At 37.3% G+C, this 27462-nt stretch overlaps 1 protein-coding gene across 1 annotated transcript in view; it reads right to left on the bottom strand.

Annotated features, from left to right (window-relative positions):
• Positions 1–1532: 1532 nt before the first annotated feature.
• LOC127951153 (cadherin-6-like) overlaps positions 1533–27462 on the bottom strand; it is a 31706-nt gene continuing 5776 nt past the window's right edge. The window contains exons 2-12 of the mRNA XM_052548829.1: positions 18871–19207; positions 17073–17367; positions 15835–15954; positions 13662–13835; positions 12823–13010; positions 12419–12669; positions 10750–10886; positions 10372–10502; positions 6725–6842; positions 6234–6485; positions 1533–3782 (exon numbers count right to left, since the gene is read on the bottom strand). Coding sequence (XP_052404789.1) covers positions 3277–3782; positions 6234–6485; positions 6725–6842; positions 10372–10502; positions 10750–10886; positions 12419–12669; positions 12823–13010; positions 13662–13835; positions 15835–15954; positions 17073–17367; positions 18871–19083 — 2385 coding nt within the window. The 5' untranslated portion in view covers positions 19084–19207 and the 3' untranslated portion in view covers positions 1533–3276. The remainder of the gene's footprint in view (positions 3783–6233; positions 6486–6724; positions 6843–10371; positions 10503–10749; positions 10887–12418; positions 12670–12822; positions 13011–13661; positions 13836–15834; positions 15955–17072; positions 17368–18870; positions 19208–27462) is intronic.

Here is a 27462-nt window from a genome sequence, read left to right on the forward strand (position 1 = left end):
AACATGCCCCTATATATTTTTTTTTTTTTTTCATACAATACAGCTTCAAGAAGAAGAAAGGGAAGAACAGAATTAATAGTTACTGCTTAATATTAACTGACATTTGGGTTTGTTTTTCATAGAAGCTTTAGCTTAAAATGTATTAGAATATAGCTTTCATGGCTTTTTTGGTCCCTTAAATACAAATATTTATTTTTTAAATTAAATATAAAATCACAGCAGGGTAACCATGTGTTCCCCTCATCTTTTTTTTTCTTTTTTTTGTGTGTGTGCGTGCATACCCAACGGACAATTGGTTTGTCTTTTTTTTCCCATTATTATTTATTTATTTGATAATGAATTCATCTTTTAAACACCAATCCTTTATATAGTTTTCAAACAGGGATGGGCAGTATTTCAAGTACATGTATTGGAAATACAAAATACTATTTTGTGTTAAATACCTTTCAAAAAAATCTAATGTATTTTGCATTTAATCATTTAATCTGAGTATTTTTAATTTTCTAAATGCACAAGGTCAACCTCCTTATTAGACTGCTGATTTCCTGATTTTCTTTTTGATTTTAGTATTTTTGTATACCTGTTGATACAGAAAAAAGCAGCAGTCTAATAAAGAGGTTGATTAGCAAAAAATATCTTATGTATTTTGTAATTACAAAAAATGTACCGGTAAATGTATTTAAATACAAAATAGTATTTTGTATTTTAAATACATGTATTTGAAATACTGCCCATCCCTGTTTTCAAATGTATATTTTTTTCTGCTTTTTCAGTATTCGTCTATATAAACCTCAACCAGTTTCTCTTAGAAGCACTTTTGCCGGAGCACAATTTTTCCATCTTCTTTCCAATACATGCATACTGACCCTTCTAAATGAGGTTAGTGCACCTGGATCCTGGAGTGATGCTTTCTATTTAAGCCCTTAATGGCCTTGTACAGACACACAGAAAGACCAGATGAGACTAGTGTCTCCGTACATATTTGCAGAGAGCGCTTGGTGGCAGGGTGATTGAGTTAACATGGGCATTGTTTGAAATGTCACCATCTGCCTCACAACTGCTGATCCCCAATCAATTTAAAATGAATACTGTTTCTTCTCCCTCCAAATCCAGTGGCAAGCTTTGAGATCTCCATTATAGATTGGCCTAATGAGCTTACGATCTGGGACAGACACTGGACATTTTCCAATAACGATCATGACATTTGGCCTCTAAGAATCATGTTAAAGTCATGCACATATATCTAGCATCACAGGAAGTAACATTATTAGATATTATCTATATGTATGTGTGTGTGTGTGTGTGTATATAAATATATATTATACTTTTTTTTGTAGTTTTCCACAGAGACATACATATGTACATTTAAATAAATATTAAATACATTTATTTAAGGTTAATGATTGAACTTATCTTTGCTCACAAAACAGCCCAACGGTCATAAATAAATACATATAGCTTCTGATAAGTCAAAAGCTTAACGTAATGCTCAGGTTAAAGCTCAGTAAATGCTCAGTAAAGAATTGCTCAGGTTTTCTGCAAAAGAGAACATTTATTTTAATGAAAGTTTCATTCCATTTGCACGTCATCGAATGAACTGCGACCAGCTCACATTTACAGTTTAACACTTTGAAAACACGGAAACAATAATACTGAATGTACATCTTTCAAGAATATTTAGTCATCATTGTGGTATATAAATATTTGGTACAAAATTTCACAAGATATAAAGCAAAGTAGTACATGGACATAATCTACTCTCCCAAGCCACTGGTACAAAGCATTGTTCATTAAACCAAGTTTTTACAGCATGAGTTACCATCTTTTTCTTCATTTTTTCTTTTTACAGCGTATCAATGACAAAGAATGGATATTCCGCTTAGAAAACACAAATATTTACCTGTTAGAGTGCCGTTCAGAGCTGACTTACCCCCTCCTAACTGAAGAGGTGAAGGCAATCTCAGGCTCATTTTGTAGTTTGAAGAGAGGGCGCAATCATTGCGCAGTGATTTACTTTAAGATTTGACTCACACCTCAATACAACACTGTTGTAGTTAACATTCAGCTGAGGAATAAATCAGTTGAGCTTTTATTACTTCCCTGGTTATTTGACGCTCGCTATTAAAAGCAGAATGTTGTCAAAGGAAAGGAGAGAACTGCAGCTTCAAACTTTGATTAATTAACAATTTTGGTTTCGATCTCTTGGTCCACGAAGCTGTAATTCTATATATGGATATTAACGTTTCATTCTATTTCGGCTTGTTTGACTCTCTTGCGGTTCCTGTCAAGGTCTCATCTGAATGAATAGACAGAGAGGAAAAAGCACACATACAGTGATTAAAGGTTACAGTATGGAGTGTAAATTTTGCAGCACGTCATTAAGAGGCCGTGTGAAAGTCTGAAAGTCATACTAAGCAGTTCTGAATTCAACCAAACGTTTGTCAGACTGCTAAAGGAAGCAAAACACATTTAGGTCCAATGACATAGCAGATAATTTTAAGCTTCTGGCTTTTTTTTCTTTCTTTTTTTCACGTGGATGATGAAAACCAGTGTCAACCGTAAAACATCTTCTGACCCATTTTCTAGATGGGCTTCATACAATCCGTCTTGATTCGGGTTACAGGACAACACATCTTTTCTTGAGTGCGTAAGTAGATTAGTAAAAATATGCAAATGGTTAATAGTAAGGGTTTGAAAATTCCTCCCAGTTATTAGACAATTCTTATGATGTTGAACGGTTTGATTCTAAGCTGCCCGCTACATGTTGAGGTCTGATGGTGAATTCAAAGGCTCGAGTTTGGCGGTGGTTTCATTACTTTCATAAAGTCCTCGGCCTTGGCCTTTTTTTTTTTGTCAATGGCCTGCTCAAGTGTCACTTCAAGTGTTTCACAGGCTCACAGTCAACTGATAAACTGATCGTTGCAGCAGGATTTGAAGAGCGCTTCAGCATTAGATGCTCAGCTTTTCAAAGGAAGGTTTTCAGCGATGGTTTACGGATATGAAAAACTGCAGACACCTCCAGAACAATTTGGGATTATGCAGGAAGATGTCACTGCAGATGATCTTTCTGTTCAGAGTTTGGCGTATGGATACGTCCTCCTCGCCAGAGCGTGAAGTTCTTCAGCCAATCAGGACAGAGAAACCGGCTGCCTGATTGTAGGACAAAGAGAAGGATAAAAGGGCACTTTGTAAAAGAAATTAGGCTGCCTCATTCTGCCACTCCAGTCTTCATGGAGAGGCAGATCAGCAAATGAGTCTGGCTCCACAGTCTGTCCGTTAGGAGTCCCAGTCGCTGTCCTCGCCGCCATACATGTCTGCTAGCTTCCTGAAGCGTGGTCCCCACTCGCTGAGGTAGTTATAGTCCTGCTCCCCTTCCGAGGACACGGACCCCAGCGAGCTGAGCGACTCGGCCACCGATCCGTTACCTTCATACGCGTAGGTGGCCAGCGAGTCGTAAGGGGGGGCTGTGGGGTTGCCATCGTTTTCTTGCACGCGCTGGTTGATAAAGTCCCGCACGTCTGCGTTCTCTCGGGATGGCACCATGGTTCTGCGCAGTGGCGGCGGAGGGTAGAGCGACTCGGGGGGTAGAATGTCTCGCCGCAGTTTGCTCTCCTCCATTACTTCCGGATGCCGAAGCGCTCCGATGTCAAAGGCCTGCGTGTCCTCCTCGCCACCGCCCTCGTCATTGTAGCTGACCACATTGTCCCTCACGTCCTCCTTGGAGATGATCAGGGGCTCTTTCTTCTTCTGACGTTTCAGTGCAGCAAACAGAACCACGATCACTACAGAATGAAATAATTTTTTATTATTAGTGATTAGTAAAATATTATTTATACTCATTAATGTATCAAAGGTTTGGGGTCAAGATTTTATTGTTAATTTAGCAGGGAAACATATAAATTGATCAAACATGTCAGTGCATTTATAATGTCACAAACTATTCAAATAAATGCAGTTGTGAACTATTCTATTTATCAATGAATTATGACAAAAAGCATCAACGTTTCAAAATCAGCATAGGCTACTGGAATGATTTCTGAAGGATCATGTGACACTAAAACTCAGAGTAATGGCTGCTGAAAATTCAGCTTTGCCATTACAGGAATAAATTACATTTGAAAACATTTTATTTTAATTGCATTCAAAATAAAATGTTGTGTTTATGGGTCTCATTCATGGAACACGAGTAGAACAAATTTTTGTGTAAATCGCGTGTAAAGTGGTTTTGGCGTAAATTTTCGGATTCATTAAAACGTTCGTATTTTCCAAATGTTAGTTGGTACGAAAGAAATCTACACCTGCTCCCAGCCACGCGTAAATAGTGCGTTTAACGTCTGAACGTTTTGCTCATTAATACGGCTGCATTTTAATTCACCTTAATCGGGTACATATTTACACAGCATTTTGAAAAAATATTATATATATTAATTACATACGGTTTTTCTTTTAACTTTTATTAGGAGAGCCAGTAATAGGATCTGTAATATGCTGCCAAACTTCCTTTTTTAGGACCTGATACGCCACTATGTACGCTTGAAAATAAAATGGAGTTTTGAATGAACTTCTGATAATAAAACTTCAATTTCTGCAGCTGAGAAATGTTTGTTTTTCAGTTGCTTTTGAGAAGACATGTTGAAATCCTTCGTTTGGTGTCATAATATGATGCTCATATATAGTTGTCAGTCGGATTTAATGGGAGGGATTTATGGTAATTGAGAGTGAGCGTGCACGCGCGTCCCATTTACGACTGATTGGAATTCATTAACACACACACACATTTCACTATCACATCTGACATTTACGAAGTTTTTGTGAATCAGGAGAAGAGTTTTCGGGAAGTTCTCTTTACGCGCAAATCACTCAGATATTTACTCGTATATTTACGAATGTTTCATGAATGAGACCCTATATGTGCAGGTACTGTATATATCTATAATGTATATATAAATACACACACATAGATGTATATATATATAAAAATGTATATTTGTATGTATACATATTTATACTTGTATAGATATTGTATACATAAATCTTATATTTTTTTAGTATGGTTGAATTGGATCATTGAATTTATTAAATGGGATTTAATAAATTATATTTGTCTTATTTAACAATTATTGCAGACTTATATAATATTCTGAGTTTGCATTTGAGATAAAAATACAATTAAATACAATTAGCAGCTCAATGCTGCTAAACAGCATTAGCTAAAAACACCCGCAGAAAGCAGGTGGTAAACGAAATGTAATGTGCTTTTGATCGTTATAGCAGATATTCATCAAATGATGAAGAAGAGCATTATAAGTGGCCATATTTCCAGATGTACGGTGTAGTCAAGTATGCTTTTGGCATTTTGAAGAAGTAGTTCAGACAGTGTGTGTAAATAAACCACACTTTCAGTGGGCCGCGATGTGTTTTTAGTACCCCACCCCCCCATCACTTAGTGCCATTTGGTTGCTTTTATCAGTGAACTTTCACTGTAGTGGAGCAGGAAGAGTTTCATACATGATGCATACTTTCACCCTGTGGGTGACACCTAATGTAGGTGTCAGGTCGTTAAGAGAGCCACTGCGCACAGATCACAGGTGAGATCTAGCTGATGTTAACAGTTAGAAGAACTCAAATAAGTAAGCTTTCCAACAGCAATTCAAATGGATCATCATAAAAATAAATACATAAATAAATATATACATTAAATTGATCAATTAAGTAAGCATGTTAGTTGTATGAAGTCACAAGTGTTTAAGTAAAAATCAAGTCTAAAAAGCGTCTGCTAAATGCATACATTTTAAATGTGATAATCTTTTCTTTTTTTTTTTTATGAAATCAAGACTGCATTGAGTTTAATTGAAATCTAGCCCTTGTTACCCAGTTTCCTGATTTAATAACCAACAAGTGAGTTTTATCAGTTCAGCTATCCGAGCATGTCAGAAACTGTTTTTCTTTACCCCCCCCCCCCCATAATTGCAAATTATTTACATGCAGATCAGGCGTACACACTTCAGAACACTGGAATTGTAATTAATCAAATGGCAGCGCAGAAAAAAGCACTAACTGACAGGAAGACAGGTGGGAAAATGAACTGAATAGTCCCACTAACAAAGGGCTTGAAAGATGAACAGTCGGATTCACAGCAGACAGACAGATGGAGGAAGCGGCCATCAGTCAGATGGACGTAGGAGAAGTGATCTGATTGTTAAAGTCAAAAGAGAGAATTGAAGGCTACTTACAGAGCAGGATGAGGATGCAGAGCAGGATGGCCACTAGCGCCCCCGTGCTGAGCCCTGTGCCGCTGCTCAGAGCCTCGGCGTTGCACATCTCCATGTTGCCGTCTCGGTCACACGTACAAACCCGAATCGTGAGCGTGCCCGTGCTGCTCTGCCTGGGAAAGTGTCCGTCTTGGATCACCACAGCCACTAGATGGGTGCTCTTGTGTATTCGGCCAAATCCTTTGCGTTGTGTAAAGATCCCAGCTGTGTTATCTGTAGAGAGTTGAGCACTTAGTTTATTAAGAAATGAAAGATCTGGCCTCTCTGCACACCGCAGCGGGCCCAGACTGACCTAAAGTTATGACTGCTGCAGAACGTGCTGCCTCAGTTAAAACAGCTAGACGTGGAGAGGCCATGTGTCTTAAAGATTTGTCCTGTTTGATTGGTCTGTGTTGTCATGATGAGAGACAGTGAGTTAGTTAGAAGGCCACACAATGTGAGAGGGCACCCACCTCCATTATCTCGGACTGAGAAGTTTGCTCGCACTGAGCTCTCTGGAGCTAAAGAGAACAAGAAGCGATGTCCACCGACCGGGTCATCTGGATCCACTGCGCTTATCGTCTGGATTTTCTGTGGCAAAGAAGCAAATGCATGACAATCATCATCATCATCTGTTTTTATTTGGGCATCAGAATTCCACAAAATCAACATAGTAACAACTAACAATCATCAACACAACACAACAGGCGAAACCAAAAAGGATACATGCGCAGATGATCAAGTACATTAAAACAAATAAATAAAACCGCATACTTAACAATGTCCATAGAACAAACATTACAAATGGTATTTGGGTAGGTTTTGTTATGTCCCCATAATAAATTTATATTATATTATATTATATTATATTATATTATATTATATTATATTATATTATATCAGACTAGATATAACTAGATACTTCTTCAGACTAGTGAAAAGAAAATACATAAAAAAAATCACTTTTTTTATGTTTTTTAAATTGGACTTTATTTTTCAACTGTGATAAATACCCTGTATTTATAAGCCATTTTCTCAAAACTTGCTTTTGTATTCCAGCACTGAGCCAGAACTCTCCACTTCAGTAGCACTGACATACAACAAACTTTATCTACTTTTTTTTTTTTTTTTACAGTGGGATTGATCATATATCATTCAGGATTTATGGGATTATATAAAAAATCTGCTCAACACATTTGATTCTAATATGTCAACAAACAAGAATTTTGAAACTTTTTTTTTTCTAGAAATGTATGAAAACGAGTGCATATTTAACTAGATGTCTAATTTGCATATTTCAACAACAGTTCAAAACAAAGTTGTTTGCAAAATCTTAATGCAATAACCATACTTCTATTTGGGAAGTATGGATTGTTATTTGTTAATTTATATTTATGCATTCAAATTGATCTCTCTTTTTTTTTCTCTTTTACCAAGGGTGTCTTGCCTTAATGTTAAAAAGTAAAAAAAAAAAAAAATTATAATAAAAAAAATTTCCAATTAAAAAAATGGTTCAAACTAAACATTTTCAACGTCTTTCTAGAGATAATGTGTTAATTAACAATTATTATTATTATTATTTTCAATTTAAATTTCCATCGTTTTTTTTTCTCCTTTAAGCTACATTTTTGGGTAACACTTTATAATAACTGCATGCTATTAATCATTAGTTAAGCACTAGGAAACAGTTAATTCATCATTTATAAAGCATTAATAGACATTTATAAGCAGTTTATAAATACAGATATAAATGCTTTATACCTGATTTAAAAGCATATCTATAATGCATTTAATAATTGTTTTTTCATACTTTATTAATGATCAATTTATCATTTCTAAATTAAGTATAGCATTATTTATACACCAGTTATTAAGGAGTTGTCAGTGGTTCATATGATCACTTAGAAATTGTAAGTAAATGATTAATAAACTATTTAAATGTGCATTGATACATCTTTTTATTCAGACATATAGTAATAGTTACTTATAGTGTTAATAAATGGTTTATTAACATGTATTTCTACTGTAATTCAGGGTTAATTCATGTAGTTGTTAGTTAACTATTTTTGTGAGCTCATCTAAAGTGAGGACTATTTATGCCTTGTAAAGCTTTTACAAATGAGATTTAAAGGCTGTTAATATTTCTATGTTCTGTGTCACTGTGTTGTGTTTGTTTCCGTTTTTTGTTTAGAAGATAACTGAGCCTTTAAATATCCTTTATAAATGCTTTACAAAGCATAACTAGTCCTCACTTTAGATGAGCTCACATAAATAGTTAACTGACCACTACTAAATGCTTTATAACTACCTGAATTTACTACATTTCTTGTGATCTTATGAATCACTGGCAACACCTAAATAACTGGTTTGTAAATAATGCTATACTTCATTGAGAAATGATAAATTGATCATGAATAAAGTATGAAATTACATATTATAGATATGCTTTTAAATCAAGAATAAAACATTTATATCTTGTAAATGTATTTATAAACATAAATATTTATAAACTGATTATTACTGTGTATTAATTCTTTATAAATTCTGAATTATCTGTTTACTAATGCTTAATTAATGATTAATAGTGTGCAGTTATTATAAAGTGTTACCATTTTTGCTATGTTTTTCCTTCCAGTTAGGTCTCCAGTTAATTCTCAAATTGCTTGATAAATACCATTTAAATGCATGTGCTTGACCAGTACATATAGGTCTACACATACCCTATTACTTTCATATCTTGTTAATTTTTATTTAAGGTACAAAGCTGGAAATGTACTGGATAAGGTATTGCATGACCCATCCACAATGTCATCTTTCAGACCTTACAAGTGTTTACATGTAAACACTATAAGCATGTTTACAGCGAGGAAAGATGTTGGCTCAGTGATAGAGGCTCATGGTTATCTTTAGTTGTCACCAAGGGCAATTTTAGTTTAAATGCATCTCTCAAGGGTGCACTGGCAACACACTGTGACAAAAATGTAATCATCCATTGTGTGCTTGGCGTTTTTTCTCTACCAGGCTTACGTACTGGCCAGATTTCTTGTGTTGCTGGCTGGCTTCACTTTCCTCTGGGCTTTACTGCAGTCTGTTAGAATATAACCGCTGAACAGAACCAAAATCCCAGCCTTATCTCACACTCCGTCACTTAAATACTATAACTAATAATAATGATTAATTATTTAGTTTCATCATGGAAGTAACAGCATAAGTGTCTGCTGTTTTGTAACTCTCTTTTACCTATACATACTTAAATAGGAGACACAAATTGTTTAATGAATTATTACTCTTATCTGTATGACAAAAAAAAAATAAAAAAAAATAAATAAATACATATATATATATATATATATATATATATATATATATATATATATATATATTAGATACTTTTTAGATAACCTCACTACACTGTGTTAGATATATTCTTAAAAATTAAAAGTAACTTATTATCTTATGCAATTTTGCATCAAGTAAATTGAGAAGGATGTTCTGACATTTTTACTAATAAATTTGGATAGATGCAGTTGATAGCATATGCATTTGTTTCTGTAATAGTTGTGTACTAATGATGTCTTTCGGAAAATGTTTTGTTTTTCCTCTTTTTTAAAAAAAAAAATTGGATTTACCCTATGTAATGTATGTTCTTAATAAAGAGTTTTCGGTCTTCTTGTACCCAGTAATAACTAATCCTTGGCATACCCCAGGTTGAACAATTCTGCCAGCAGCTGAGGTGGGCGGGTCAGTGAGGTGGGTGATGACGGACAACGAGGGATACAAGAAGAGTCAGGAAATGGAGGAGAGGTGGACAGTTATTATGAAGTGCCTGTGATATGTGACAGCCCCTGTCATCCACCATGACACATAATCTCATCAAGCCTGACAGAAAAAGGCTCTGCCGTCTAATCCATGAAGGAGAAATACTCATCACTGATCTCTATCTCGCTCCGGAGGTGTGAGTTCTGTAGAGGTCACACACTGTTTAACAGACGCCCCTGCTTTAAATCGACACATCCATCCACCAGTCGAACAGGAGAAGTGGACTTATTCCCCCTTATCTTACATCAAAATTGACAATGTGGCAGATAAAATGGGAAACATATACTAAAATGCTCTTTACCTGACCGGCTTTGGCGTTTTCACAGACGAAGGTCTCGTAGAAGGATGCCAGCATGGGGGGGTTATCGTTGACATCCAGTATGCGGATGTACACAGGCACTCGGCTGGTCTGCTCGGGGTTGTCTAAGTGTCCTTAAAAAGATGTGGCAGATGATGGGTGACTACTTGAGATGATAGAAACTCACATTATTGGAATCGCAGGAGGAAACTGGATTTCTAATTTAAAAAAGTAAACTAATATATTTAGTCAATATAAGCTGTCATGGCAAATGAAAATGCGTAAATCCTATTGGAGAAATTTAATGCTGGATGACTTGAGCTTATCAGCCTAAATTCATTGCAAATGAACTGCGGCTGTGAGCCGCGTGAAGTCACTTACTAAACTCGGTTGCGATCACTGAGATGTTGTGCCAAGAGAATTCTTCTCGATCCAGAGGCTTCTGTAGGAATATAGATCCATTCCCAGCGTAGACACCAAAAATCCGGTCTACATCTGTGTGCCGGTCAATGGAATACCTGTAATTCACACCATTTAGCTCAATATTCAACATGTTTTCAACATTAAGTTATTTTCAAAATGTGTAACTCTTCCAGTAATTAGCTACGTTTACCTAGCGTTTTAGCATGACAAAACACGTCATGTGTTACAAGGTTAAACAACATTTCTACACATTTTGAACTGAAATTGTGTCTTCTAAATTAAGACATGACCTGTCATAAACAGGTTTGTCTCATTTGCTCAGAGTAAATGGAGCATTAAAATCATTAAAAAATCAGAGAGAGAGAAAAATCTTTTGTAGTCAGTGTTGTCATAATTGTTGTTTTGTCTTTGTAATAATCAGATCCGGATTGCTACACTTGCCCCTTTCACTCTACTGTTTAGTGCTGTAAACGTAATTAAAGCTGTAAAAAGAATCAGTTTGTTCAAATGGTTCATGTTAATGAACTGATTCTATCAAAGTGACTCTCTGATTTGAGTCCCTTTGCATGAATCACTGTGGCTGTTTAGGTCTTCCTTATTTAAACAAAAACATAACTAAATGTTGTTGCATTTAGCATAAATTAATCAGTTAATTCAGTTTCTACAGTCTGAGAAATCCTGGAAATACCAGAAAAAAAAAGAAAGAAAGAAAGAAAAAAAATAGACAACACATTTTCTGTTTATGATCAGCTATGATCATTTAACTATTCCGTTTTTTTTTTCTTACACAGTAAAGATACTACTTTTTCAAGTGTGTGCGTTGACTAGTTTGAACATTTATAATTCTAATTAGCTTGTAACTTGTAACTTTCCACAACAATGGTTTTCACAAACATTAACACGGCTGATCCTTTAGAGCAGGAGACACTTGAGAAAGCTTGATGCACACCAGAGCAATAACTGCATGAAATCCCACTGCCCTGAGCCTACACATGCCCAGTTCCCTTTTGTTCTTCTTTCACCAGAAGATCACAATATTGCTCTTTCAAATGCGATCAATCAGTGGGATTGTTCAATTTCCTAATTAGCCTCCTGATGTTCAGCGCGACAGTGTTGCCCGTGCTTCTGATGTCCCTGATAATTACCAGCCCTGAAGTCCTGTTCTCTGTAGCACAGGGCTTTTTAATTGCGCTTCCATTCTGTGTTCTTATTTACTGTGGACTCTGGAGGGAAAAACATCCATTTATTGTCCTCCTGAGCCTACTGCATCAGCTTTATCATTAGGGCACTTTGGACAGTGATAATATCCTCATTTATTCTTATAATTGTAGTTTATTACAATTATCTCATAAAGATGATGCAACTGAAGGACCTCTCAAGTTAAATGTGAATTTAATAAGCATGCTCTTAGGAAGCAGTCCATCTAAGCTCATATCGCCATAGCTCCAGAAAGATTAATCAGGGTTTTGTGATTATGGAAAGGTCACTGGAAGAAACGGGCAGATGTTTAAGAGGCTTCCGCCAAGCTATTGTGTGTGGGGAAATGTGCATTTAAAGAGATTTACCAGAATCTTGTAAATATAGATGATGGAAACAATGTGGGATGATTTTAATGCAAAGCCCTTACTTGACCGGACTGCGGCGCATGTCAGGATCCACAGCGCTGACCGATCCTATAACGGTGCCCACAGCTGCGTCCTCTTTCACCTCCAAAATATAGCTGATTTTCTCAAATTGAGGGGGCTCATCCACATCCTCAACACTGACCCTGATGGTCGCCATGTCCTTAGCGTCCAAGCTCAGAAAGCGTGGGTCTGGATGTGTGTTTTGGACCTGGATCTGAAGCGTGTATGATTTCTTCGTTTCATAGTCCAGAGGCTGCAATGGAAAAACACATTCACAGGAATAAACAACCCACTCTACGTCAAATTTTCAGCAAAAAATCCCCCTGCATTTTATCCAAAAACCATTCAGATTCGTTTTTTTTTTTTTTTTTTTACTTGCATGAGTGAAAATAAAAATCTGCTATACCTTCTTAAGACTGAGCATGCCTTCTTGGGTGTTCCTGTCAGTGCTAATGTCGAACACATCTAGACCGTCTCCGCTAACAATGGTGTAGTCCATCTCCGCATTTCTGCCGACGTCGGCATCCACAGCCCTGATCCTGCCAAACGATGATCCTACCTTGGTGATCTCTGGAACGCTGAACTGATATATACCTGGGGAACATAATGTTAACGTCAGGCTGTGCTTGGAGCTATGAATCTCAAGAGTCTTCTTTGCCTTCAGAGAAAATCTATAATTTAAACACCAACTATAGTGAACCCAAAATAAGGGTTCGGGGGAATTTTTACATTCAAAAACTGGATCCCTAACACTGCAGCCAATAAAAGCATTTTTTTTAAAAAGCATAGTCTTGGTGTTCTCTTTACTTAATAAATGGCGAACGTGACTGTGATTGTGCTGCCTGCTATAAATCCGCTTTGTGCTCATACCCTGCATTTCTCTGATTAACAAGACAAAAATTCCAAGCATTTTCTATTTGCATAAAGGCTAAAAGAAAAGATTATATTAAGAGAAACGCAAAAGAGTAAGTGAGCTGAGCCCACTCTGTCCATTTAATCAGGATTAACACACAGACCTCACACAGTTGCTAAAGCTTTGCCACTAACCATTTTCCCTCAATCAAACATAACAAAAAGTGTATTTGTCTTTTTATTTTTTAAGATTCTGTATTGTATTTCTTGTTATTTGCATGAGTCCTTTCAGAAATCCTTGGGATTATGGAACAAATGTCTTGTGCAAACATTAGATTGGTGATATTTCTGCCTTTACATACATATTTTTGCATTTCTTGAATGCATTCTTACTCTGTGTGAATCGAGGAGGGTTATCATTGACATCAGTGAGGCTAATGTTTACTGTGGTGGTGCCTGTTAAGCCCCCCCTCTGGCCGGCCATGTCCTTGGCTTCGATCACCACCTGGTAGTGCTCTCTCTGCTCCCTGTCCATATCTGAAGGTCCCAAAGCCGTCCGGATTATACCTGAGGGAAAGATGGTTTATTTTAATTCGTTAACATCCAATCCAGCCCAGTGTCCTTACTCTAGGAGATGGACGACACTAGATCGCAGTGGCAGCTGAGTCTTGGTCGTGTTTAAACAGTGCAGAACTAATTGTGTACATGCATTGAGACTGACATTTTGCCTCAGAAATTATTATAGGCAGCAGCTGCTGATTGAGAGATCGCTGCAGGTTCTGAAGAAACAAAAAACTTGGGTTATTAACACCGGTGTTTTACAAGCTAAACCAATTTGATAGAAAGCAATTTTAGAGTAAGACAGTGTTAGACTTGCTTGGCAGATTTGGACCAGCAAATCTTTGCAAAATAAGTGAAGTTAAAGGGATTTTTCACCCAAAAATGAAAATTCTGTCATTAATTACTCACCCTCATCTCATTGCAAACATGTAAGACTTCAGATAGGAAAAAGATTCGTTCATCTTTGGAACACAAATTGCTGTAATTTGAGATCTCTCTGACCCTCCCATAGACAGCAAGGATACTACCACAGTCAACGCACAGAAACGTAGCAAGGACATCGATATACTCCATGTGACATCAGGGGTGCAACCATAATTTTGCGTAAAATCCTGTAAAACTGTAAACTGTAAAATCCTGTCTGCTGTCAAGCGCTGCCATTGTGGACAGAATGTCATGAAACATGCGTATGCTTTGGCCTCATGTAGATGTATGCGTATGGTGCATGTTCTTGAATTTTCAATGAATTTTCTTTGTGCACAAAAAGTATTCTCATAGCTTCGAAAAATTATGGTTAAAAACCTGGTGTCACATTGACCAATTTGTCCTTGCTGCGTTTCTGTGCCTTGATCGTGGTAGCACCCTTGCTGTCTATGGAAGGGTCATAGGGCTCTCAGATTTAATATATTGTTAAAATATCGTGATATATTGCGAAAATATAGTGATTTGTGTTCTACAGTTGAACAAAGGTCTTACAGGTTTGGAACGGCACGAGGGTGAGTAATTAATGACAGAATTTTTTTTTTTTTTTGGGGGGGGGGGGGTGAACTATCCCATTAATTTTGATCTACAACAATAAATATATCATACAAGATATAATGTAAAGGTATGTAAACATTTTAAATAAAGTATCAAATAACTAACAAAAAAATACAATTCAAATTCAATTTTAAAACAACATAATCATAACCCTTAAATATGTATAAAATGGCATAATTGTTAACTTTTATTAATAATAATTTAAAACATTATACCTTCCTTTTGTTATTGTGAATGTTTTTGATCACTGCGCATTATTTTAAGTCCTGTCAGAATCTTAAGGTAAAAAACTCTAAGAAAACTACTGGATAATGTTAACCAATAGCTAAATATATTTTATGGGATTGTGGGATTGTTTCTTTGTAATCACACTTTCTGGTTTGTAATGCCCTCAGTCCTATCCTAAATGTTTTGTCATTGAAATTCCTGTTGCGTCACACTACAGAAGTAAAACGGCTTTCAAGCAGTGATTCACGTTGACTTTGAACATGAATACGCCTGATGTCTCGGTTAGACTCAAAAAAGGCGAAAGGCAAATCCAGTAATTCATGTAGAGAAGAACCCAGGCCCTGCTGCTTCTTTGAATGGCACAAATGTTCTCAGATTAACCCCCACCTCTAATGAATATCCCTTTTTTCGGTCTTAGGATTTTGTGTGCTCATGGACATCATCGTTCGTGTCCCATCTGGGCTAAAGCATATCAGTGCTAAGCTGGACACTAATCTGTCATGGGAGCTTTTGTGTTTCTATTTCTCTTTTGTTTAAACAAATACCTCTGCGGAAGATGTTCCAGGACACACATTAGCAATGATTAAACTCGCTGGGCGAATTTGCTCTGCTAAAATGCTTGAACGACAGAGTTGCAGTACAACCCTGGCCCCATATCAAATTATACAGATACACACTCTGTGTCTCTCTGTTTATCTCACCATCTCTGTCTATGATATAACAGTTCAACAGAACTGACCTGTATTTGGCTCTACTGAGAAGTATGGATGACCCTGGCTGATGCTGTAGGCCAGCTTTGCACTGTAGCCAAACATTTCATCATCTGCATCATGGGCGGTGACCTGAGTGACATAGGTGCCTGAAAAACAAGAAATCAGTTCAAGGAAGAGTTCACCTAGAAAACCGAAAAACCTGTCATTATGCAGTCACTCACATGATGTTTGTTATGACTTTTGTTCTTCAGTGGAAAACAAAAGAAGGAAATATGAATGTACTTGTTGGGTAATGGTTCGGGACTGAAAATGTCAAGCTAAAAAAATACTCCAAATTAAATTAAATGAATCCAATTGAAATCACGAATCTGTCTGTTTTTTTTTTTTTTAAACAAACCATCCAAGTAAAATAGTATTATATTTAAAATACATCTATTTAATACTAAGTATAGTTCAAATCTATTAACTTTTTTATTGACATTGTCAATGAGACTTAACATAAATAAATAAATAAATAAATTAAATTAAACTTTATTTGGAGTACTACATCTTAATATTAGGTCTAAAATGTGTTTTGATTTTATTACTGATGAGGATTTTATGATCTTTTCAAAATATTGGTCTAATATCAGTCATACTTTACACGATACTTAAAGGATACCTAAAGCATACTTGCAATAGTTTCACTTTAGCAAATATAAATACACCTCAATATACTGTATTTTCAGATGGATCTCAGCAATACTTCCGCACAATAAAAGTGCATTAAGTACAAAATTATTTGTTCCAGTTTGGTGGACTTTATACCAGTATGCATACCAATTTAGTATACTAAAATTAGAACTGCAGGGTATTTTTTATAAGTACATAAATATGTACACATAGTTGTTGTATACTTAGTATGAAATTAATGTATTTCAAATATTTATTTTTTACAAGGGCAGTTGCAGCAGTTATAAGCTTTCCAGGGTAAGATTATTAGTAAATAATGTCTAAAAAGACAACATTTGCAGGTTCAAGTCACTATTATTTGAACTGCATGGACCAAATTAACCTTTTAGCAAATCTTTCAGCAGGGAACAACATGAGGGAGAGTAAATAATAAAATGTTTATTTTAGACTTAATTATTTTTAAAAAATATGATGTAATTTTATTATGTACTACTTCATAAAGCAGTAGATTGTTTTGTATTACATGTAATTCTACAATATTTACATCATTGATGTTCGCTCACAACTGGTTTTTGAAACTGCCAAATCTTACCAATATGTGACCTCTCAGGTACGGACGCTGTATAAACCTCCTTGTCAAACTTGGGCTCATTGTCATTGATGTCGTGTAGTTTCACAGTAAACTCTGTCTCTGGCTCCAGTGGGAGGCCGGTCTTCTTGTTGACAACCTGGGCTCGGAGCGTGTAGAAAGGCTTCTCTTCTCTGTCCAGGCTCCTGGTAGCATGCAGATCTCCTGAGTTGGCATCTATCACAAAGATCGTCCCCGCACCTTCTCCTGTGAGAACGTACATCACTGTGCCATCTCCTCTATCCATATCTGAGTGAAGCTGTTGAGAGGAAGCAATTCAAGCATTTCATCAGCACCTCCGCTCATTCTGCTGTTGATAGGGCTCATGAATATGTATTGCGTTCAAAATTCGAAATGTATTCAATATCCGTTGATTTTGAGGGAATAAAACAATGAAGAAATACTATGTAGCAAGAGACAGGTACTCCATGGTAAATATGTGAAAATGAGTCCTCGCGGAATTGAATTCCGATGGCATATCAGATGAAAGTACAACACGCTGAATGTGCAATCAAGGTTATAATGCACGTCTATTGCTAACAGTGATGCTGCAACATGGTATCTATTAGTGCAACCAATTTGGTCTGATATACATAAGGTAAATCACACTTTTCTGCTCCTCGTCTTTCAGAGATGTGTCGAACTGTTTTATTTTTTATTACATTTTTTTGATAATGACTAATGTTCGAAGAAATGACTAAATTGATTGATAGGAACATCACACTTCAGAGCTGAAGGTGTGAAGTGATTAGCTTTGACAATGACATCTGATAGAGGAGTGAGTGAATGATTTGACATTTCTTTCCACTTGAATGAGCCGCTTTGTTATAGCAAAATGGGGTGGTAAAATACAAAAGACCATTCAAACACAATGGATCTTTTTGCTCTTCGTGATTTTCCCTCGGAACATTTTAGAAATCGCTGCTTCTACTCCACATTGACTGCTACATGATCCAGACACATAATGTCCATAGCAACAATGAGAGCTTTGTGAATTCTGCGCTGACAACCTCCCACATGAATAATCCAGTGGTCCGTTATCCTTTGAAAAGTCTTCGAGTCTCTAAATCAGGGGTTCTCCGATTTTTCAGGCCAAGTATCACCTTAAATTAGATTAAATTAGAACATCCAAGGACCACCTAATACATTCTCCTCTCTGAAGTGCAAGCTTAAGGACTGTGTATTAAAGAGAGTGTCATATTTTGATTTATATCAATATTCCTGTAAAAACTCTTATCAGTTCCATCAGAGGCTTTATACAGAACAGCATTTACAAGAAAAAAAATATTGTTGCAAATTTACAATCTATTTCAAATTCATTATTACTTAATATTGTGTAATATACAAATAATATATAACATTTTAAAATGATGACCTTATATTTGTAGTATTGTAAATGCTGAGTTGTGTAGCTAACTAACTGAGGGCCACAGTTTGAGATATGCTATATAATTTATGCTATATATAGATTGCTATAAGCAACAGTATCAAGCGGGTATATTTTATTCTAATCTCTGATCCTCAGCAGCTCTGAGGTACAAGTGAGGTCAGATTTCACCCTGCTCTGTACAGTATGTCAAATCCAGCAGGGTCTATGCTGGAGATCCCTACATATGGCATAGCCATAGTTTTGATCGGTCTCTGTTTTTTACCTCAGAATACAGGAGTGATGAAACCAAATCTCTGCAATTGACTCCATCAACATTACTCCAGCGTTAGTCACACCACCTTTATTCCCTGGAAAAGAAACACAATCACATACCTTGCCAATGTACTGGTGCTCCGCTCCTGTGAATTCCTCTTGAAGAAAAAACTGTCTCCACATCCATCCTCTCTTTGAACGTCTGAGCAAATCTTTGTCTTGCAGTCCTTCAATTTCTTTGGTTTTCCTTCGAACAGGCCCTCTTGAAAGGGCAACTGCATTCACACTCTGGTGTGCACATGCCCACAGAAGAAGTACAATCCAAGTCCTCATCTTTTCCGCTCTTAGGGTGTCTTACAGGGGGATAATGATCCTATCTGCCAAAGTTACAGAGCTCTGCAGTGCAGGCGGCAGCCACCCTCATAGTCCTTCCGGCTGCCAGCGAGCCATACAGTACCTGTAATAAGAGAGAGAGAGCAATTGAAAAACAATCAGTTATTGGGCAAAGTCTCACAGTATTATCCCAAGGCTGCTGGCAATGGTTCCCTTCCTAATTAAAGGCAACTTGAGCTCCTGTATCATACGACAACCATCCCCTTATTAAATATATCTTTGAAACATTCTCCATAAGACACCAATTCCACTGCAAGTTTTGTGACCGAAGCTCTGATATCTATATAATTGGCGTCCCACATTCATGAAGTATAAAACCAGAGGCCATTCAAACTGCTGCAGCCATCACTATAAAAGGCAGAAAGGCTTTTTTTTCACCTAGCCATTAACCTCTGACTAAAATACTGCAAAGCGGGCCAATGGGCGAGCTCTCGCAAATCTGTAATCAATAAATCAATACGCATGCTCTCTAAATGCCCCACTTTAAAGATCTAAACACTCGCAGCGCTATTGAATTCAGCCGGCCCTCAAAAAAATAAAAAATACCAACAACCAAAGTGTGTTGGGTTTTATCAGCATGCATGGGCAATATAGCCTGCTGGCTCTGAACTGACCTGCTGGAATGACAGTCTGAGACACAAAAGCATCCTGCCACCACATAATAATCAGCAATCAGCACGTTTCCTGTTTCCACATCAATCTGTGGCTTTGTCTGCAACTGAACGCCTGCCCTCGCTCCCTCTCGCACTTTATCAAGCAGATTGCAAATGTGATTGCGCAAAGTGGCGAAGGGGAGACGCGGGCCTCTCAATGAATTGCGTTTAAGTACCTCTGGTTTTTTGATTTACAATATTGCTTGCGACATTCGCACACCTCTCTCTGTCAGTGTAAAACCACATCAGGTCAACATCGCCCTTCATCCAGGAAGAGCGGCGGCTGAGGGCCAGCGATTCAGATGGAAATGCACAATTGCAATGCCGAATTGACTTTCGTAGTTCTGTGCGTGACTTAAATGGTGCCGCTATTCCCCTAATAGTGCTTTCCATTAGCTCCATTATGTTCTGCTTTATGAATTGGCCTAATTTAATTAGGTAACAATAGATAACACAGGATATTGATTTGCTGTCAAATTCAATGAGCTAGAAATTATCATGGGAGCTCTACGTATGTATAAATATAAATGTGCACATGATACTTTCTGTGTATTTCAGTACAAACTGGAAAGCGAAATGGGGCCCTGTTCTGTCCAACAATTGTAGTTTATGGATGGTGCTCTTTAATGAATTTCAGCCACCCAAAACTCCTGGGCAAAGAGAGCGGGCTCCTGGAGCACATTAGTCAAACTCAGGCAGCCATTTTGCTCAGCTCTGTGACCTGGCAAATCCCTTGACACAGTCCTGCCGGGGGAACTCAGCTGGATCTAAAGCGGTTTTGTTACATGGTGTGTCAGAGTGAACAGACACAGTTTCCAGGACAAAATGTCTGCTCGTTCATTTACAATTCCATCCTGCTGAGAGGGAGATGGATAGTGAAGGATGAAAATGTCCTTGCCATTCTTAAATATAAGCACAAAACTAGGGGAACTCAATGGGACACTATGGTTCTACAGAGCACTTCATTTTACAGGCTCACTGTTGTGCCATTTTGATACATGCTGATCCAAACCTAGAGACTCTTTATGTCAGTATTATGCTGTGAATGCCATGATTACGTAGCTTAAAAGGATAATTCAAATGAAAATGAAATTTTTTTTTTTAATATAATTTACAGTACATACACATGTTTTTTCATAAAAACAAACCAAAAATAAAACATAAACTCAATAATATAACTGGTGTTAGATTTTGTTGCAACTTTTCTTAAAACTACACACCCACCATTAACCTATTAGCCAGCACCCCGACGCCCTCGTCCTGTCGACGACAGATTGCTGTTTTTCAAAGGAAAGCTTATAAAGACTGTATTTGCTACATTTGTGTAAGTAGTACACATAAAAACATGAACATTAGAAACGCAGTACATATCAGATCCGTCGTAATAACGAGTTATAAACACATCCACAGCTGTAAATCCTGGTTTAGTTAGAAAGGTAAGGGTCCACTGAACGACATCTCATGAAGCACATTTATTCCAACGAAGCAATAACGCTGTAATATGGATCATAATTCCTTTGTTTACGTTTCAGTTCTTCACATTTTCCCCTTTTTCATTTTAAAATGTGAATAAAAATAAATTTATATTTTTAGCACTTACTTTCACCATGCTGTGCCATGCAAAGCATGCAGTAAATGGAAACAAACTAGGTAAAGTTTTATTTTAAAACGAATGTTTGGGGGATTATAACATTTTAATAAAATCAAAGAAGCTCCAGAGTCAAAATATTTTTGTCCATTAGCGCCACACTCAACAAGTGAAGCACATATTAATTCAATATTGTGAAAATATTTTAAGTATTGTTGGGGTCCAACATTTTTTTCCTTTGCATTTTACCAAAGAAAGCTTTATATATATTGGGAAACCTCACAATTAACTAAATCTGCAGTGCATAATGTTGCTGTCATTAGGCATCACTAAAACAGAACTGCAAAAATAATGAACGTTTTCCCAAATATTCTCCCTGTCAGCGATTGGTCAAAAGTCCCGCCCAAACTCACTCCATTGGCTGAGCCACTGTTGCTGTGTCAGGCTGGTGTGGAAGCTCAAACAACCAATGTTTTGAAAACACAACAGACCACAGAGTTTATGTGAACCCAACCCACAAACTGAAGAGTAAATTACACATATCACCTGACTGTGTTATGCTAGGATGTTTACATTTTTCATGTTCCAATTAATGCAACAGTAAAGTAATTAACTCACCGGGTGCCTGCCATAAGCAGGACCACAGTTGTCTGCTATCCAAAACACAGACAAAACACATTAACCTCAATAGCACCTCACTTACATCTGCCTGAACGTTATCTGCTATTATTTTCAGATCAGGCAATTTACTATGCAGTCTGACCTTGAGACATCAGATGTCCTCTTTTTTATTTGTCTTTGTTTTTATTTTTCGTTCAAAGACACAGTCCCCTCGGAAGCCCTTGGGGAACGCGAGCGAGGCGGGGGCTGACAGGTGAAGGAGGACGAGGAAAACCGGCGACACCTGTGGAGGACGCGGGAAGTCGGTCAGGTGGTGGGAAGCGGGAGAGAGAGAAAGCAAGTGAGGTGGGGCCTCGAGCGCGGCCCTCGCTGAAAGCTCTGCCACGCTGCAGACAGCCACAGCAGCCCTGATAAGTCCCACAGGGGCAATTAGGAGTGAGAGAAGGAGAATGTCAGCCATGGGCAGCAAGGAGGGAGGCGACAGGTAACAAGTCTTGCTGCAAGAACACAGACCAGCAGAGCAGAGAGAAACAGAGCTGACTAATGCCACACACTGTCTCCGGGCTCTCTATTAAAATGAATAAGTCACCGGACCACCACCCATTAACTAGAAAGACTAGACGCCACGGCTCTTAAATAGGTCATTCTTGTTTGCATAGCCAAGGTACATGATATAGTGTCTTGTGATAGCGATAGCATAAATGTTTGATTTTTCTGAGCTGTGCAAATCTCTTATTTATTTATTAATTTAATTTTTTTTGCCTCTGCTAAGAAATTCTAAAGTAGCTTCTGGCTATATCACATCTTAGTGAAAACACTAAGAGAAAACTCTCCAGCTAGTACTCATCTCGCTCGAGCAAATGGTAGGAGACATATGCCATGTTTGATTGCGGTTCTCTTCCTACCACTGAGCAACAGTGCATGAGAGGCAAAGTCGAGCTCAGGTGAACACAAATTCGTTCAGGGTGGCACACTTAAACAGATTCGAGTTCCTCTTCGGTCCGTTCAGTGCACTTGCCTGCCAAGCAGCGTATCCGTGTTATTCCCCAGGGCATAGTGGGTAATCAATATATATTGATTTGTCTGTTTGGGGGGAAAAGGGCTGTCTAGACAGCTGGGTTTTCGAATGTTAAGGTATCACTTATCCTGCAACACTCTAGCTCGGCTGCAAGCGATGATTGATTTATTCATTTTAGACATATGTTTTTTCGTATATCTGTCCTACCCTACATTTTGCCAAGGCTATTTATAAACATCGCTTGATGTTTAAAAGCAATAACACATTTACCTGACAGCAAAAAGCTAGGACGTGAAATAAATCAGTGATGAGAAGGTAAATACTGCACTGTTTTTGCAGCTGACACAACCAAACGGACAGGAGTATCACATAACAGCACACGATCGATTGATATATTACTTTTAAGATCAATAGTGAAGGATTATTGTAATGTAACTACAATAGCAACAATTGCATTATTATTAATAATAATAATAATAATATGATAAAATATAACTCATATAATTTATCTATATATATCTATATCTATATCTATATCTATATATATATATATATCTATATATCTATATATATATATATATATATATATATATATATATATATATATATATATATATATATATGTAAATTATAATATAATAATATATATTATATAATATTATATAATATATAATTATCATATAATTTATATATATATATATATATATATATATATATATATATATATATATATATATATATATATATATCATTATAGTTTTTTTTATTTAAATTGGTGATAATAATAATAAAAACGTATTACTTATATTAATTATAATTAAGAATTTATATTTTCCCGCTATGTTTGTTGTAATTATTAGCTAAATTCTAGGTTAACTTCTTCTTATTCTTCCAATAATACATGCAATTGTATTACCTATTGTTGGGTGAGTTGGGAGTTGTAGTGACTTGCCAAATAGACCCAGTGTTAAAGAACTCCTTTATGATTAAGTTGTAAAGTATGAAAAGTATGAATATCGGTCAAACCGACTATCTCTACACATAAAAGGAGTCACTTATTAAGACACAGCACACCCGGCATGTGACTAGATTGCTGGAAGTACTTAACCAAAAGGGTTACCAAACCACAGACTTAATCCTCAAGCCGCGACCCTACAAGACACAAGCGTCGCTCGACCCTCCGCCATAATCTCCCCGGCAACATGTGCGCCTTAATCTGAACAGTAGGAGATAATGGATTCAAATGTTGGAGGTCTTTTTTTGCTCAATGGGACGGCCATGTGCACACCAACACAATTAGTGTCAGGGAGCGCTGCCCGTACCAGATGGGTCCTCTTAATTACGTAACGAGAGAGGCCATAATGTGATCTGGAAGCAATGTTGTGCCACTGACTTCGAATCTGCTTTTCCTGGTCGGCTATAATGACGTTGAAAGCGAGTGTTTTTGCTGCACAAATTGCCTAGGGCAGACCATACTGTGTGGTGAATTAAAGCAATTTAGCCAAACCTGCGAAAATCAAATGTTCCTCAAATATCCATTTAGCCGCGTACCATTCATTTGCTCGAGAAAGCACCACGTGATAGACTGCAGCTTGCCCTTCCTTTGTCGATTTGTGCAGGCTGCTCAAATAGACAGCACACAACACCTGTTAACCGTTGTGTCAGTGTGTTCCTAGTGTTTACAGTGGAGCTGGAAAGGTTTCCCTGTAATCCCATAACAGCATTGTGGGGTGTTTGTTTAGGGTTCCCCTCATGAGGCACAAGAGAAGCCGTGGGAACCGCAGTTTTACGGCCTGTGTAAAGAGCTCCACGGGAGCCTACGAGACAGCAGCCTCCCTTCAGCATTGTGATTCAGCCCGGGAATGCAGCTCCCATTGCAATGCAAATGTCTCCACGTCTGGTTGTTTTGTGCGCGCGCGTTTACGTGCGTGGTTGTTTACTTGTCACTTCCACGACTGACAAATACGCAAATCACAAACACTGTGCTAATAGAGTTTGCAGAGACTGACAAAGTCAAACAGACTTTCTCGTATCATTGTTGATACAGTATTGTTCAAAATAATAGCAGTACAATGTGACTAACCAGAATAATCAAGGTTTTTAGTATATTTTTTATTGCTACGTGGCAAACAAGTTACCAGTAGGTTCAGTAGATTGTCAGAAAACAAACAAGACCCAGCATTCATGATATGCACGCTCTTAAGGCTGTGCAATTGGGCAATTCGTTGAAAGGGGTGTGTTCAAAAAAATAGCAGTGTCTACCTTTGACTGTACAAACTCAAAACTATTTTGTACAAACATTTTTTTTTTCTGGGATTTAGCAATCCTGTGAATCACTAAACTGATATTTAGTTGTATGACCACAGTTTTTTAAAACTGCTTGACATCTGTGTGGCATGGAGTCAACCAACTTGTGGCACCTCTCAGCTGTTATTCCACTCCATGATTCTTTAACAACATTCCACAATTCATTCACATTTCTTGGTTTTGCTTCAGAAACAGCATTTTTGATATCACCCCACAAGTTCTCAAATGGATTAAGGTCTGGAGATTGGGCTGGCCACTCCATAACATTAATTTTGTTGGTTTGGAACCAAGACTTTGCCCGTTTACTAGTGTGTTTTGGGTCATTGTCTTGTTGAAACAACCATTTCAAGGGCATGTCCTCTTCAGCATAGGGCAACATGACCTCTTCAAGTATTTTAACATATGCAAACTGATCCATGATCCCTGGTATGCGATAAATAGGCCCAACACCATAGTAGGAGAAACATGCCCATATCATGATGCTTGCACCTCCATGCTTCACTGTCTTCACTGTGTACTGTGGCTTGAATTCAGAGTTTGGGGGTCGTCTCACAAACTGCCTGTGGCCCTTGGACCCAAAAAGAACAATTTTACTCTCATCAGTCCACAAAATGTTCCTCCATTTCTCTTTAAGCCAGTTGATGTGTTCTTTGGCAAATTGTAACCTCTTCTGCACATGCCTTTTTTTTAACAGAGGGACTTTGCGGGGGATTCTTGAAAATAGATTAGCTTCACACAGACGTCTTCTAACTGTCACAGTACTTACAGGTAACTCCAGACTGTCTTTGATCATCCTGGAGGTGATCATTGGCTGAGCCTTTGCCATTCTGGTTATTCTTCTATCCATTTTGATGGTTGTCTTCCGTTTTCTTCCACGTCTCTCTGGTTTTGCTCTCCATTTTAAGGCATTAGAGATCATTTTAGCTGAACAGCCTATCATTTTTTGCACCTCTTTATAGGTTTTCCCCTCTCTAATCAACTTTTTAATCAAAGTACGCTGTTCTTCTGAACAATGTCTTGAACGACCCATTTTCCTCAGCTTTCAAATGCATGTTCAACAAGTGTTGGCTTCATCCTTAAATAGGGGCCACCTGATTTACACCTGTTTCTTCACAAAATTGATGACCTCAGTGATTGAATGCCACACTGCTATTTTTTTGAACACACCCCTTTCAACTAATTCAACTAATTGCCCAATTGCACAGCCTTAAGAGCGTGCATATCATGAATGCTGGGTCTCATTTGTTTTCTGAGAATCTACTGAACCTACTGGTAACTTGTTTGCCACGTAGCAATAAAAAAATATACGAAAAACCTTGATTATTCTGGTTAGTCACATTGTACTGCTATTATTTTGAACAATACTGTATTTATTGTGTGTTCTACCCTGAAGGCCTTTTTACAACTTGACAATGCCATTAACTCATCCTCAGACTCACAACATCTTGTAAGTGTGGCACCTTTACCTTGGTAAACACTTGAGTTCCAGACAGACTGTGGCGTGGTTGTTTAACCCCACAGACTACGTTTCAATTTACGGCCTGGATTTACATGAAGGTATCTAAATGGAACCGTTCCTGGCTTGGGTCGTAATTCATTGTGTTGTTTTATGCCTCTAACCCTTGCTTTTATAGAAGAAGCCTTAAAGACAGAATTTTACAATCAAGGTAACAATGCTTCCATTTCAAAAGGTCACACGAAGTCATCTTGATTGCAATCACAACAAACTCTGACATTTGATTCTGCTTCTTTGTTGATATTATAGTCCAGGCCCCATATGACAAGGAAGGAAAACGTATATATCAACCGAAATAATCTATAATGACATTTATTGACATTAACAAGCGCAGCAACAATTGAAAATCCCAACGCTCTGTGACCACAAATAAATAAACCCTGTAAGTGGAAATGGAAAATTCTTCATATTAAAAGCCACTGTATATGCCAAAGGCAAACAGAGAGCAAAGGTTAAAGGCTGTTGATTAAAACTGACTTCTTTTCTTTTATATTTTCTTACTTTGGACTTGGCTCTAAAACGGTGGAAACTCTATCGACCCTGGATTTTTCATATATATATATATATGTATATATATATGTGTGTGTGTAAATATATAAGATGAGACTTTGATGAT

Source organism: Carassius gibelio, chromosome B2 (assembly GCF_023724105.1).
Source record: "Carassius gibelio isolate Cgi1373 ecotype wild population from Czech Republic chromosome B2, carGib1.2-hapl.c, whole genome shotgun sequence".
NCBI classification, from domain to species: domain Eukaryota; kingdom Metazoa; phylum Chordata; class Actinopteri; order Cypriniformes; family Cyprinidae; genus Carassius; species Carassius gibelio.